Genomic DNA, 13,809 nt, shown 5'->3' on the forward strand with positions numbered 1-13,809 from the left:
GGGGAGTGTTTTCCAATCGGACTCAGGGCAGATGTCTCCACGGGAATCTCTGATTGGAACAGGCTTCTGGATTCAGATTGGGACCAAGAGGGAGGTTCATTCATCCAGGGCCAGCGTCCTTAGAATCCTGACAGTTTTCACAGTGATCCCGTCATCCTTTAAAACTGAACGTTTGGCTCAGAACTCACCCATTTGGCCCTTTCTCTGCTAATCAATTTTCCTTTTCTCTAGTTTTCATTCTTACACTTCCCTTTTCTCCTTTGTTCTTAAAATGGAGGGTGTGCGTCCTGTGGTCTAAACCGCAGGCCTCAGATACATTACCTGGAACTCAGGTGTGGCTCAGGTTGTGGCTCCTGAGGACCTGGCAGGCTGAGGGGTCTTTCTCATTCCCGGTTGCCTGGACGCCCCTGCTGTCCTCTATGCATGGACGCATTTGGGGAACGCAAGTGGACACTCCTAGTTGTTTCCTCAAATGAATGGGACACTGATGTTGAGATGATCTTGTGCTTCTCACCCTGTCACAGAGCCCCCTCCCACCTGTGATTTTTGGGAGAGCTGAGGATGACTTTGTTGTGCTGTGAGCTCTGCGTGACAGCAATTGTGAGGTCTGGCTAGGCACAGCCAGAGCTGGTGGAGCCGGCCATCAGGAAAGACAAGCTGGAATTCCTTGGAAGTCCTACAGCTGCTGTCCACCATAGAGTTCCATTGTCTCCTCTTCTGCTAGGATTAAATCAAACCGAACAAGTTCATCTAGGACAATCTTCCTGACCTAGAGAAAAGTGATGACAGGCTTTAATAACACCTATATTATACCATCAGAGCAACACCTATATTAGTGTTTGATTGAATAACTGAGACTCTGTCCCAGTCAAGGTGACACACAAAATAGATTATTGCCAAGATTAATATTTTATATTGATTATTTTAATACTAACATTAATGCAATATTAATTTAATATAATTAATAGTTTGTATTTGACAATAGAATCAGACTCATGTTATAAATAATTTTGCTAAAATATGTGTATTATTATTCATCTTCTGAGCAGAAATCTCCAGTAGCCGATTAAGTTTGCATGCATTGGTCAAAGGAGGGCGTCCACCCTTTTGAGAGAAAATGCATGGAGGTAAACGAGCCTGGGAAAGCTGATGGCATGTGATGGAAGCCTGTCCCTGAGTGAAGGAGAGAGTGAGGGAGGATTGGTTGGAACCTTCTTACATTTATGTGCTGTGCAAAGAAAAGTCCAGATTATCACTGAGTTTTGCGCAAGTCAAAGTTGCCCCTCAGGAAACCCGCATGACTCCCAGCAATAGCTCCACCTCAGATGAGTGCAGAGCTCACTCTGTTCCTAAGAATGGGGCACAGGATATGGGATTCAGCATGAGCCACATCACGGACCTCAGAGAGCAGCAGCCGGGTGCGTGATCCAAGCGCATTTTTCTGCCTGTAGGTGGAGGGAGGAAGGCGCATTCTCAGAGCCAACATGCTGTAGATTTTTATACAGAATACATGTTTTCACATGATTGATTGGAAGGCATGTGAAAAAATGTGCAGTCCACAAGCAATGGTAATTTTCAAATTTACCACAATTGCATTATGTCTTCATTCTGCGTCATGTCCTGGAACAGAGTTGCATTTTTCGTGGGTATTGTTTCACAGATTGAGAACATGAATTGCACACCTGCATTTTTCACTCATGTGCAGAGACCTTGAGTAGAGCATGTCTGGACCTTATCTACACTACCTCTCATGTCCCAAGGGAAAGAGTGGAGACTTGACTGACTGCAAACTTTGTAGTAGGAGCGGCTCCTGCACACTCCTGCACACCTCAGAGCCTGCAGAGACCCCAAGTGAAGTTCTATTGAGCTGGGTGTCTTCCTATGTGGGGGAATTATGGGCTGCCCCACTCCTGGTGATTGCTTGTCAGCTCTAAAGACGGGTTCAGAATGAGGTCACCTGGTAGCCTTTCTCACTGCAGCTCCATTATATAAATTACCACCGTCAGATTCCAGGTAATAACACAAGTTCTATTTTTGTGACCTCATTTTCTTAACTTTTTTGTTCATAAGTTTGGTTATAGAAAATGTTACCACTTAGTTTCCTGGTTCAAATCTGATAATTTGCTGAACTAATCAGGGTGTTTTTTTTTTTTTTTTTTTTTTTTTTTAATGTGCTCAGTATTTGGGAAATACAAATGAACAGCCATGTATGGTTCACTGAGTGGACATAGTCAGTTAAGTACATTAGTAAAACACATGATTGTGGAATTATATAGTCAAACTACAATTAGATTTGCAGAAAGTTGCCTCCAGTAATGTCTGAGAAGGGAGGGCCCCCCAGCCGATTCTGTCTCTGGGCTTTGAGGAGGCTCCTACACAGGCGAGGTCACATGGGCGAGATCCAAGATGCAGCTCCCAGCCGTTGCTGTGTTATTTTCCAGGAACCAGACATACAACTTGGCATCTCAGAAGCAGATCCTCAAGACTTCCTTTATCTGGGCTTCACGGGCAGCACAGGACCAGCAGAAGATGCTCAGAACTCACCCAAGACAGAGGCACAGTGAAGAGCAGGTGCAGAGAGAAACCAGCCAGGGAGCCTCTGACCACCATCTAGGGTTGTCTATTTTCCTTCACAGCTTGGAGCCCTCAGGAGACCACCCACTATGTTGTTTATAACTCAGGTCCCCCTATCTTGAAGCAAAACACATAAATATGACTCTGCAGTTAGCTCCTTGAACCTGGGTCAATTTTTTCTGAGAATGCCAACTTAATCATCAATATCATGGTCATTATGTCAAAATCAAGATGGATATTTAGTCAACAGGAAGACAGTTTGTCTCATGGTAGAAATGCTTATTCAATTAAAAATTACATTTTATGGAAAAGGTCTCTAAGTGAGGACTGGTCAAATAATAAAGTATTAGTGAAGTATCAGAAAAATAATGGCATCATTATCTTGGCATCCAATTAATCCATAAAGCTTATTAATATTCATGTTGTAAGTGATCTAGGACAAGTTATGGCAGTATTTAGGCTATAAAGAGACAGTACTTTACTTCTTAGATAGGAATGTCTTTTTTTTTAAGCATACTTTAAGTTCTGGGGTACATGCACAGAACGTTCAGGTTTGTTACACAGGTATACATATGCCTTGGTGGTTTGCTGCACCCATCAACCTGTCATCAACATTAGGTATTTCTCCTAATGCTATCCCTCCCCCCGTCCCCCACCCCCAAACAGGCCCCAGTGTGTGATGTTCCCCTCCCTGTGTCCATGTGTTCTCATTCCTTAACTCCCACTTATGAGTGAGAACATGCGGTGCTTGGTTTTCTGTTCTTGTGTTAATTTGCTGAGAATGATTCCAGCTTCATCAATGTCCCTGCAAAGGGCATGAACAGGAAATTCCTTCTAAATAAACTGTGTTTTGACAAACATTGTCCAGTGACTCTTCCTAAATGAGGTTTCTACATGATCTGTTTTTCTTTTCCAAAAACAAATCACTCAAGTTTCTCATTATCTCCTGAGTGAGAAATATTTTCCCCAAACACAACCTCAGTCTAGGTAGATACCTTCATGAATGAGCCTTCACTCTCAGACAGGCACACACTGTCCCCATGTGGACTCTTCTCTCAGACAGGCACACAGATCCCCACATGGTTAAGATCATGTACTGGGACTCTGCCCCACGGGGATCTCTGTTATCACTGGGGCAGGTTAACATCTCAATCCTCATCCGCACTGTGACCTTTGATGTCTGTGGCCTGCCACACCCTCTGTCTGTCCCTCAGTGTCCTGAATGGTGAAGCAGCCCACCCAAGGGGTGGAGGAAGATACCAGATTTTCCTGGGAAGGAGACAGAATGCCAGTCACAGAGATGGAAAGCCCTCACATCCCTCCTGGGTCAGGTTCTGGGCAGGGTCTCTGAAGGCACTCCTGGATCAGTGTCCTAAGATGTCTCCCTCTATTTCCATAGGACGAACCCAGAGAAAGACAAATAAGTTTTTCTATTAGGGCATTGTAGACCTTGTGCTTTCTTGTGTGACAGATATAGATATTCTGAATATTTTTAAAATTAAGTATCATATTAAGTCTATCAAATATGTAAATACATAAACTTCATAATGTATGTCTACAGGGATGTCTCCTGGAATTTGGAATTGAATATATATATACATTTTTTTTTTCAAAGATAAATCTTGGTGAACATTATAAAATTGACTCCAATATTTATGTTCAAGATGATCATTTCAAAAAAGGTTTAACAACAGAGACCAGATGTATCTTTCCACCAGAAATTACTGTAAAACACAGTAAAATGTCTTAAACATGATTTTAAGATGTGTGACATCAATTAACAGAGACAGTGATTGCTGGGAGGGGGAAAATATACAAAACAAGCCCTCTGGTGAATGCACACTCTGATACTTTCTAACGAGAGTTCCCGGGCCACAGTGCTGAAGTGGAACCAGGTAGATCTGAAGTTGAGGAAAAGGAGCTGAGATCCCAGACAGGCCAGGAAGTGTGGAGACCACAGAATAGACAGTGGATAGCAGAACACTGTTCAGAGAGTGGGCCCCACAGACGGCAGGAGAGAGACCCAGCATTGGCAGAGTGCGGCTCAGTGTGAGGGAACCAGGGCAAGTTGTACACGAGAACACACCCTACTACAGGGGGCTTTCCTTAAAATCTAAAATTACCCTAAATTTTAATCATATTCACTTATAAATTTTAAAATTTAAAGAAAGACACCATATTAAAGAAAGACAAAGAAAAGGTGGATTTGCAATATTAAAATATAAAAAGTGCATTTCTGAATAAATGATAACATGATGAGGGGGACAAGTTTATTCCATCATGGCAAATGATTTAAGAGAAGAACATTCCAAATGCTTATGGCCCGAATGAGGAAGCTTCAATCACGAATATGAATAGAGTTATCTCATTACCAGGGTGATGTCATGAGAAACTTCAAGCTTTCCAAAGAGACAACCTAATCTGGTAAAAATTATAGAAACCCAACCTGTAATATCATGAAAATTATTCTAAGAACACACAGTAAATGACATCCATTGATTGACATAATGTGCTCCTATTGACTGAATGGTTATGACCCCCATAAGGCCTATGTTGGAATCTCAACTCCAGTGTGATGGTGGCAGGAGGTGGCGCCTTTGGTCTCCTTTGAAAGTTGTTGAGGCACCATCTCCTGAGTGGAATTAGTGCCCTGATAAAATACCCCAGAGAGCTCCCTCTTTCCTTCCACCAGGTATGATCAGGGTAGGAAGGTGGCCATCTACAAATAAAGAATTGGAACTTCACCAGATACGAATCTCTAAGGCATTTTGATCTTGAACTTCCCAGCCTTGAAAATTGGGACAAATACATTTCTGTTACTTCTGGGCCACCCAGTCCATGGTATTCTCTCACAGCAGCTCAGTCTCAGCAAGTGCAGTGAGGACCCAGAATACTTGAGAGAAGAGCATTACCCTCTTCTTTACATCTCAGGATCACAGAAGCTTGACCCTGGGCTGGACTGACCAGAAGGTGGTGCTTCCCTCTCCCCCAGATCTCAATTGATATCATGGTGTCAGGTCTTTATGTTGGAGACTAAATTCCAGTCTGTGATTTGATGGATGCCTTTCTCCTCCCAGCCTCACTCATGAGACATAGTTTCCATGTCATGTATTACAGGCCAAGAACAGGTAGACCCTGATTATTCTAACCCCAGCTCCCTTGTAGGGCGGAGGTTCTGGGGAGCTTCCTGAGAGAAGCACAATGACATCATAGGAGTCCACCACTCCCATGCCCAGTTTTCTGTACTTAAAGCAGGAATGTCCCTCTGAGATACTCGAACCCTTTCTTCTGCACCAATGTGGAGACTGGCATGCTTTTCTAGTGATAGAGGCAGGGCATAAAAACAGTGAAACAAAGTTCTCTCTAAACGGCGCGACTTGATTTGCAGTTGAATGAGAATAATTTCAATGCTAAAGTTCATCTAAAATGTTAGTGGTTTTCATGGTAAGTAATTAATAGAAATCTGACAGCTCCAGGAGAGCAATATAGAAATCAATAGTCCACTCATTTTAACAGAGAGAATAAGAAAACCTATAATTTAAGAATTACCAGCTGGGCGCTGTGGCACTGCCTGCAGTTCAATTTACTTGGGAGTTTGAGGTGAGAGGATCATTTGAGCCCAGGGTTTCAAGTCCAGCCTAAAAACATAGTTAGACTCCATTTCTTGAATAAAATAAATAACATTTTGGGGTCAGAACAATCCTCAAAAATGGTCCCTAGAAAGAAGCCCAAATTTAATTGCACCAGATTGTTGAACGATTTATGTTACAAAACAGTGTCATCATGTCAGAAATGAGCACAGTGTAACATCCAGGTGTTATGTTAAGAGAAACAAACAGTCAAGTAGAACAATCAGGTAATTCGGCTGTCAAAGGCAACACTGCCAAATGACAGCGTTTCCGTGGAAACTGCGTGTACATCCAGGACTGCACCTGTGAACGATGACATCATACCCTTCAGAGTGTCGAGGAAAAAGACATCACTCAAACAGACAAGCCAAGGGACTTCAGAAATATATAAGGGGAAATACAGTGTGCAAATACGTAAAAATGAAATTAGATGATGACTGCTAAATGAATATCAAGGCACAATCACATAATATGAAAGAATATTTTCCTGAATGATAGGATCACTACCAATCTCCCCCAGGACACCCTCATCTACTCTGTGCACAGCCCTCTCCTGAGGCGTCCCACCCCCGAGGAGCCTGCTATATAGTAGGAGACATGCAAATAAGACCCCCCTTTTGGGTGATGAAAAGCAGCCCAGCCCTGACCCTGCAGCTCTGGGAGAGGAGACCCAGCCCTGGGATTCCCAGCCGTCTCCACTTGGTGATCGACACTGAACACAGGAGACTCACCATGGAGTTTGTACTGAGCTGGGTTTTCCTTGTTGCTATTTTAAAAGGTAATTCATGGAGAACTAGAGATGTGGAGTGTGAGGGGACATGAGTGAGAGGAACAGTGGATATGGGTGGCAGTTTCTGACCAGGGTGTCTCTGTGTTTGCAGGTGTCCAGTGTGAGGTGCAGCTGGTGGAGTCTGGGGGAGGCCTGGTCCAGCCTGGGGGGTCCCTGAGACTCTCCTGTGCAGCCTCTGGATTCACCTTCAGTAGTTCTGCTATGCACTGGGTCCGCCAGGCTTCTGGGAAAGGACTGGAGTGGGTTGGACGTATTAGAAGCAAATCTAACAATTACGAGACAGGATACGCTGCGTCGGTGAAAGGCAGGTTCACCATCTCCAGAGATGATTCAAAGAACACGGCGTATCTGCAAATGAGCAGCCTGAAAACCGAGGACACGGCCGTGTATTACTGTACTAGGGACACAGTGAGGCGAGGTCAGTGTGAGCCCAGACACAAACCTCCCTGCAGGGGCGCGCGGGGCCTCCAGGGGGCGCTCGGGACCCACTGAGGACGGACAGGTCCCAGGAGCAGGTGCAGGGGGAGGTTTCCTTTCTCAGCTGCCGGAGGCGGGTTTGTGTTTTCAGGACTCTGGAGCCATATAAGTTGTAATATTTTATTATGATTATTTGTCATTTTTAAATTGATATTGTGTTTTAGTAATTTTTACATTTATATGTAGGGATATTTTTAAAAAATACTTCAAGAAATAATTATTCCTAATAATTTGCACTTATTCTTCTAAAGTTTTGTTAACATCGGTTGATATCAGCAACTACATAGCCAAGCGACATGAATTTACACCTATAAACATATGTGTAAATACATGAAACTATGCATACATATGTAGTCATTTATATCTAACATTATATTTAAGATTATAAAATAAATTAAATTAATTGAATTAAATTAAAAGAATTAAACTTAACGATGAACTAAATATAAATTAGAGTAATCCATAATTGATTTCAATCATTCTCTATGCTTTACATAAATCGATGTCTATTTGTAAGCTTAAATATTGTGTATTGGTCATTTTAAAACAGCCAAGAACAAATTTCAAATGTTCTTGTCACAAAAAAATGATAAGTATTTGAGGACTTGAGGTGATATATATGTCAATTAGCTCAATTTGATTATTCCATATTGCATTTATAAGTCATAACATAGCTTTGTACCCCACCAATATATGGGGAACAACGAAAATTTCTCAATTTCCAATGAAATTTTAATTATATATTTTTTAATCTGATGCCTTTCCTTGGATTAGGCATCTCATCAGGATTGCAGGGCTCAACATACTGTTGTAACTGATAAGCACAAAACAATTTCATTATGCTTTGCTTTAGTTTTTCAAGACAACATAATAATTTTAACAACAAACACATTACAACCTACTATACATGAGATGCTTCTCATGCCTCAAGGTTTCTGTTCAGGACTTTATATGTATTATATATTTTCAATTTTTTTTTCTGACATGGAATGCCAACGCCTCTCTCTTACAGATTATTCTTTTAATTTATCCCTTAAAAATAATTTTCCCAAGTCCCACTCAAAACCAGGGTATCATTAGAACTTTGAGGTGTAAGAGTTGGACCAGCATTGAGAATACATTCAGTTTAGTTCACGTGCTCTCAAATATCCTTTTTTTCTTTAAAACTTGTTCTCAGTTGTAATACTACACAAAATATTAACAATTTATATGAATGACACAGGTTAAATATTGTATAAATCATTTAATGACATATGATTGGGAAAAACTACATGTTCCATCTGTCTTGACTATTTTTTCTTCTCTATGAAATGTATGCTAATTAATTGTTAAGTTTCTGGTGTTACCGTTATCTTTTCTTATTTCTGGGATTTAATTTTTGGAGGTATACTGAAATACATTTTATTAATTCATATAATAATGTTCATATTTTGGATAGGGCTTTAATATTCATTTTATTATTTACTGAATTTTAAACTATTCTACATTTTTTTTTGTTTTTAATGAGATAAAATTTACATATAAGAAAAAATGCATAGATCTGAAATGTGTCACTAGAGAGTTTCTGGCAAATGTGAATCCCCTTGTCCCGAATGCCTAAGGCAGCCTGAAGAGCAAGTCCATCCCCCCAACATGCGTCTTCTTCCTGCCTGCAGTCAACACCTATATGGGGAAATGTTTTGATTTCTGACACTATAGACCCATTTTTTCTGTGTTCCCAACAAAAAGAAAACGTTTCAGATGATGAATATATTAATTATCCTTATCTGACCGCTACACACTGTTTCAAAATATTGCTATGTATCTCATGAATATTTACAGTCATTATTTGACTATTAAAATTATATTAGAAAACACAAAATTCATTGGAAGTAACATAAATGGAGGCTTTGGAATGGACCTGGAGATAACGGGAGGGTATGGAATACATTACAGGCCTAGCATTCAATGGCAAAAGGAGCTCCCATTGGCTTTTTGTATTTGTAGCACTGAGTAAATCTAATATTTATCAAAGCTTCCCTCTGCAATAGAGATCTGAGGTCTAGGGAGGTCCTGCAGATAGTCAGATATGCAGAGGGAAGAAGCGGGAGTAGAGGATTGCTGGCCCATTTAACAATAGCTGGAATGATAATTATGCATGTAGAGAAGCCAACATTGCTTTAAATAAGTTGCATCACTGAATGACATGAAAAAAATAATCCAAGGGAAATCTTTAAATAAAATTGATAGTGAAACTATTTTGGGTGAAGAAATGTTCACTGAAGTTAAGTGAGCCATTAAAGCTGTTAAGAACTACAGTAACCACTGGATTGGATTCAGCTTTGTCTGAATTCAGGGTGATTATTACTGGCTCAGGCAGGGGTCAGAAATCAAGATGGGTATGTGGTACCAAGCCGAAAAAGCCAGGGGCCAGAAAGATTCACAGCCGAATTTTTTCAGATGTACAAAGAAGTGTTGCTACCAATCCTAGTGTAACTATTACTCAAAAATGAGGATAAAGGACTCCCCCTAAGTTATTCTGTGAGATCAGCATTATTCTGATAACAAAACCTAGCAGAGACTTAATTTAAAAAGAAAACTTTAGGCCAGTATACCTGATGCAAAAATGCTCAATGAAATACTCACGAACTAAACACAGCAGCACATCAAAAAGCCTAATCTACCAACACTTTGTTCCTGGGATGCAAAGTTGGTTCAATATATGCAAATCAGTAAATGTGATTCATCACATAAACAGAATGAAAAACAAAAACCATGTTAACCATAGACACAGAAAATGTTTTGAATAAACTTTAGCATTCTTTCATATTAAAAACCATCAACTAGGCATGAAGGAACACACCTCAAAATAATTAAGGGTCATCTTCGACAAACTCACAGCCAACATTATACTGACTGGGCAAAAGCTGGAAGCATTTTCCCCTGAAAACTGGAACAAGAAAAGGACACCCACTCTAACCACTCCTGTTCATCATTGTCATGGAAGTCCTAGCCAGAGCATGCAGACAAGAGAAAGAAATAAAAAGCATCAAATCAGGAAGAGAGAGTGTCAAACTATCCCTGCAGATGAAATGATCATATTCCTGAGCCTGTAGTTTGGTGATTAACATTAATTTAGAAAACTTGTCAGTCATCATTGTTTAAATATTTCTTCTTAGCCTTTCTCTGTTTTTTTCTATTTCCCATTATGTGCATGTTTCTGACTGGGGTTTCTTCTTGTTTGCAGGTGTCCAGTGTGAGGTGCAGTTGGTGGAGTCTGGGGGAGGCTTGGTACAGCCTGGGGGGTCCCTGAGACTCTCCTGTGCAGCCTCTGGATTCACCTTCAGTGACCACTACATGGACTGGGTCCGCCAGGCTCCAGGGAAGGGGCTGGAGTGGGTCTCAAGTATTAGTGGTAGCAGTAGTAACACATACTACCCAGACTCTGTCAAGGGCCGATTCACCATCTCCAGAGACAATGCCAAGAACACGCTGTATCTGCAAATGAACAGCCTGAGAGCCGAGGACACGGCTGTCTATTACTGTGCAAGAGACACAGTGAGGGGAAGTCAGTGTGAGCCCAGACACAAACCTCCCTGCAGAAACGTTCAGGCGAAATCAGTGGCAGGGGGTGCTCAGGACCCACTGATCAGAGTCAACCCAGAGGCAGGTGCAATGGAGGCTGATTTCCTGTCAGGATGTGGGACCTCATCTTCTCCTCACGGTTTCTCTAGTGAACCTCTTGAAGTTTAGAATTCTGTGCTTCCTAATGTCATCTCCACATATTTTAAAAAATATTTTAATATGAGGACCTATTCTCACATGTACCAAATGCAGATTGATGTTTACGGAGATGAAACGGCCTCAATTGTGGCCACCAAGATCAGAGTCCTGAGGAAACGCAGCGGTGCCTGGTGAGTCTTCTCCAATCAGACCCAGGACAGAAACCTCAGGGAGATTCCCTGACTAGAAGAGTCTTAATGGATGGTCTTCCATTTGTTTGTGTCCTCTTTTATTTCATTGAGCCGTGGTTTGTAGTTCTCCTTGAAGTGGTCCTTCACATTCCTTATAAGTTGGATTCCGAGGTATTTTTTTCTCTTTGAAGCAATTGTGAATGGGAGTTCATTCATGATTTGGTTCTCTGTTTGTCTGTTACTAGTGTATATAAGAATGTGTGTGATTTTTGCACATTGATTTTGTATCCTGAGACTTTGCTGAAGTTGCTTATCAGCGTAAGGAGATTTTGGGCTGAGACGATGGGGTTTTCTAAATACAAAGTCATGTCTTCTGCAAACAGGGACAATTTGACTTCCTCTTTTCCTAATTGAATATCCTTTATTTATTTCTCCTGCCTGATTCACCTAGCCAGAACTTCCAACACTATGTTGAATAGGAGTGGTGAGAGAGGGCATCCCTGTCTTGTGCCAGTTTTCAAAGGGAATGCTTCCAGTTTTTGCCCATTCAGTATGATATTGACTGTGGGTTTGTCATAAATAGCTCTTATTATTTTGAGATACGTTCCATCAATACCGAATTTATTGAGAGTTTTTAGCATGAAGGGCTGTTGAATTTTGTCAAAGGCCTTTTCTGCATCTATTGAAATAATCACGTGGTTTTTGTCTTTGGTTCTGTTTATATGCTGGATTACGTTTATTGATTTGCATATGTTGAACCGGCCTTGAAGACACAGCGAGGGGACGTCATTGTGAGCCCAGACACAAACCTCCCTGCAGGGGAGCTCAGGAAGAGCAGGGGACTCTCGAGACACCAGGGGGCCCTCAGGACACACATCAAGGCAGGTGCAATTGCGTGAAAAGGTGCTGCAGATGGGGTTTGGCATCACCATCATATTTCACCACTGGTCACCCACCACTGTGTCTATTCTCATGTACGTGATTCTTTGTAGCATTAGAAAATGGCATTTATAGAAATATATAACCATGTGTAGGTGCATCGAGTCGTCCTCTCCACCTTATGTGGACATTTTCCATTAAGACCCTGAGTCCCTGTATTTATTTGAGCACCTCACAAATTACGGTCAGTTATGTAGGATCTCTAGCTCTTCCTTCTCCCTTCTCCTCTCCTTCTCTCTCACTCACAAACACACACACACAGAATTCTACAACTTCAGTGACCTGATGTGTTGAAATCAATTGATTAAAGTGCCGTTTTTCCAGCTTACCTGTTATTCATATTGTTGTAAGAATAAGAACCTTATGTTTCTCAACTGTGTACTTTCCTGAGATAATAACACTTTTTAAAATAATAACCACATACTGAAAGCAATCCAAATATCAATAAGCAGCTTAATTAGTAAACACATTGTAGTAAATTCATTCTCTGGAAAAACAGTCACTGTTACAATCAGGTACTGCTGACTACACTCAACAGCAAGGGTAAATTCACAAGTATGTATGGTGAATAAAATAAGACAAACAAATACAAGTACATACACACTATTACACTTTTATAAATTCTATGAAATTAAAAGTAGTCTAATCTTACATAAAGAAAACCAGTAGTTGACTCTGGACGTGGTGTGAGAAGTGGAGGTTGGGAAGCAGGAATTATAGGAAAACAAAAGGAAACATTGAACATAGTTGAGTTTTTTCTATGTTGAGAAATGTAATGGTTATGTCACTATTTGTCAAATTGTGCACATCATGGGAGGGCTACTATTTGCTAACTTCACCTCATTAAACTATTACAAATTTAAACACATAGAATATGTAGAAAATCAGTTAGACAGAGATGAATAAAATACAGGAGAAATGAAAAAAGAAAATCACAGAACAGTGGCATAAGAACCTCACTCATCAGACTGGGCGCGGTGGTTCACGCCTGGTAATCCCAGCACTTTGGGAGGCTGAAATGGGCGGATTACGAGGTGAGGAGATCTAAACCATCCTGGGTAATGTGGTGAAACCCTGTCTCTACTAAAAAAAATTAAAAAAGAGCCAGGCCTGATGGCTGGCACCTGTAGTCCCAGCTACTCAGGAAGGTGAGGCAGGAGAATGGCGTGAACCTGGGAGGCAGAGCTTGCAATGAGCCGAGATCGTGCAACTGCACTCCACCCTGGGTGACAGAGCGAGACTCTGCCCAAAAAAAACAAAACAAAACAAAAAAAAAACAAAAAAACAAAAAAACTTCACTCTTCAAATTTAAGAAATTTTAAATTTATCAACATAGAATTAAATATTTCATTAAATATATATGAGAAATCAAATATAGGTATGAATAAACCCTAAGTCTACCTATATTCTGAGGGAAACACTAGAATACAATAAAATAATGTCATGGTTTCATTACACAATGGGAATTAATCAAACCACACCAGGCATGTCCAGCTGTGTCCTGGAG

The 13,809-nt window shown here is 40.9% G+C and overlaps 1 gene segment (V, D, J or C); it reads left to right on the forward strand.

Moving 5' to 3' along the window:
* Positions 1-11,202, forward strand: part of LOC105464766 (immunoglobulin heavy variable 3-23-like) — a 350,273-nt gene extending 339,071 nt beyond the window's left edge. Inside the window, 1 exon segment of the V gene segment in view lies at positions 10,697-11,202. Within this exon segment, the coding sequence occupies positions 10,697-11,202 (506 nt within the window).
* Positions 11,203-13,809: the final 2,607 nt, after the last annotated feature.

This window comes from Macaca nemestrina, chromosome 7 (genome assembly GCF_043159975.1).
Source record: "Macaca nemestrina isolate mMacNem1 chromosome 7, mMacNem.hap1, whole genome shotgun sequence".
Classification (NCBI taxonomy): Eukaryota; Metazoa; Chordata; class Mammalia; order Primates; family Cercopithecidae; genus Macaca; species Macaca nemestrina.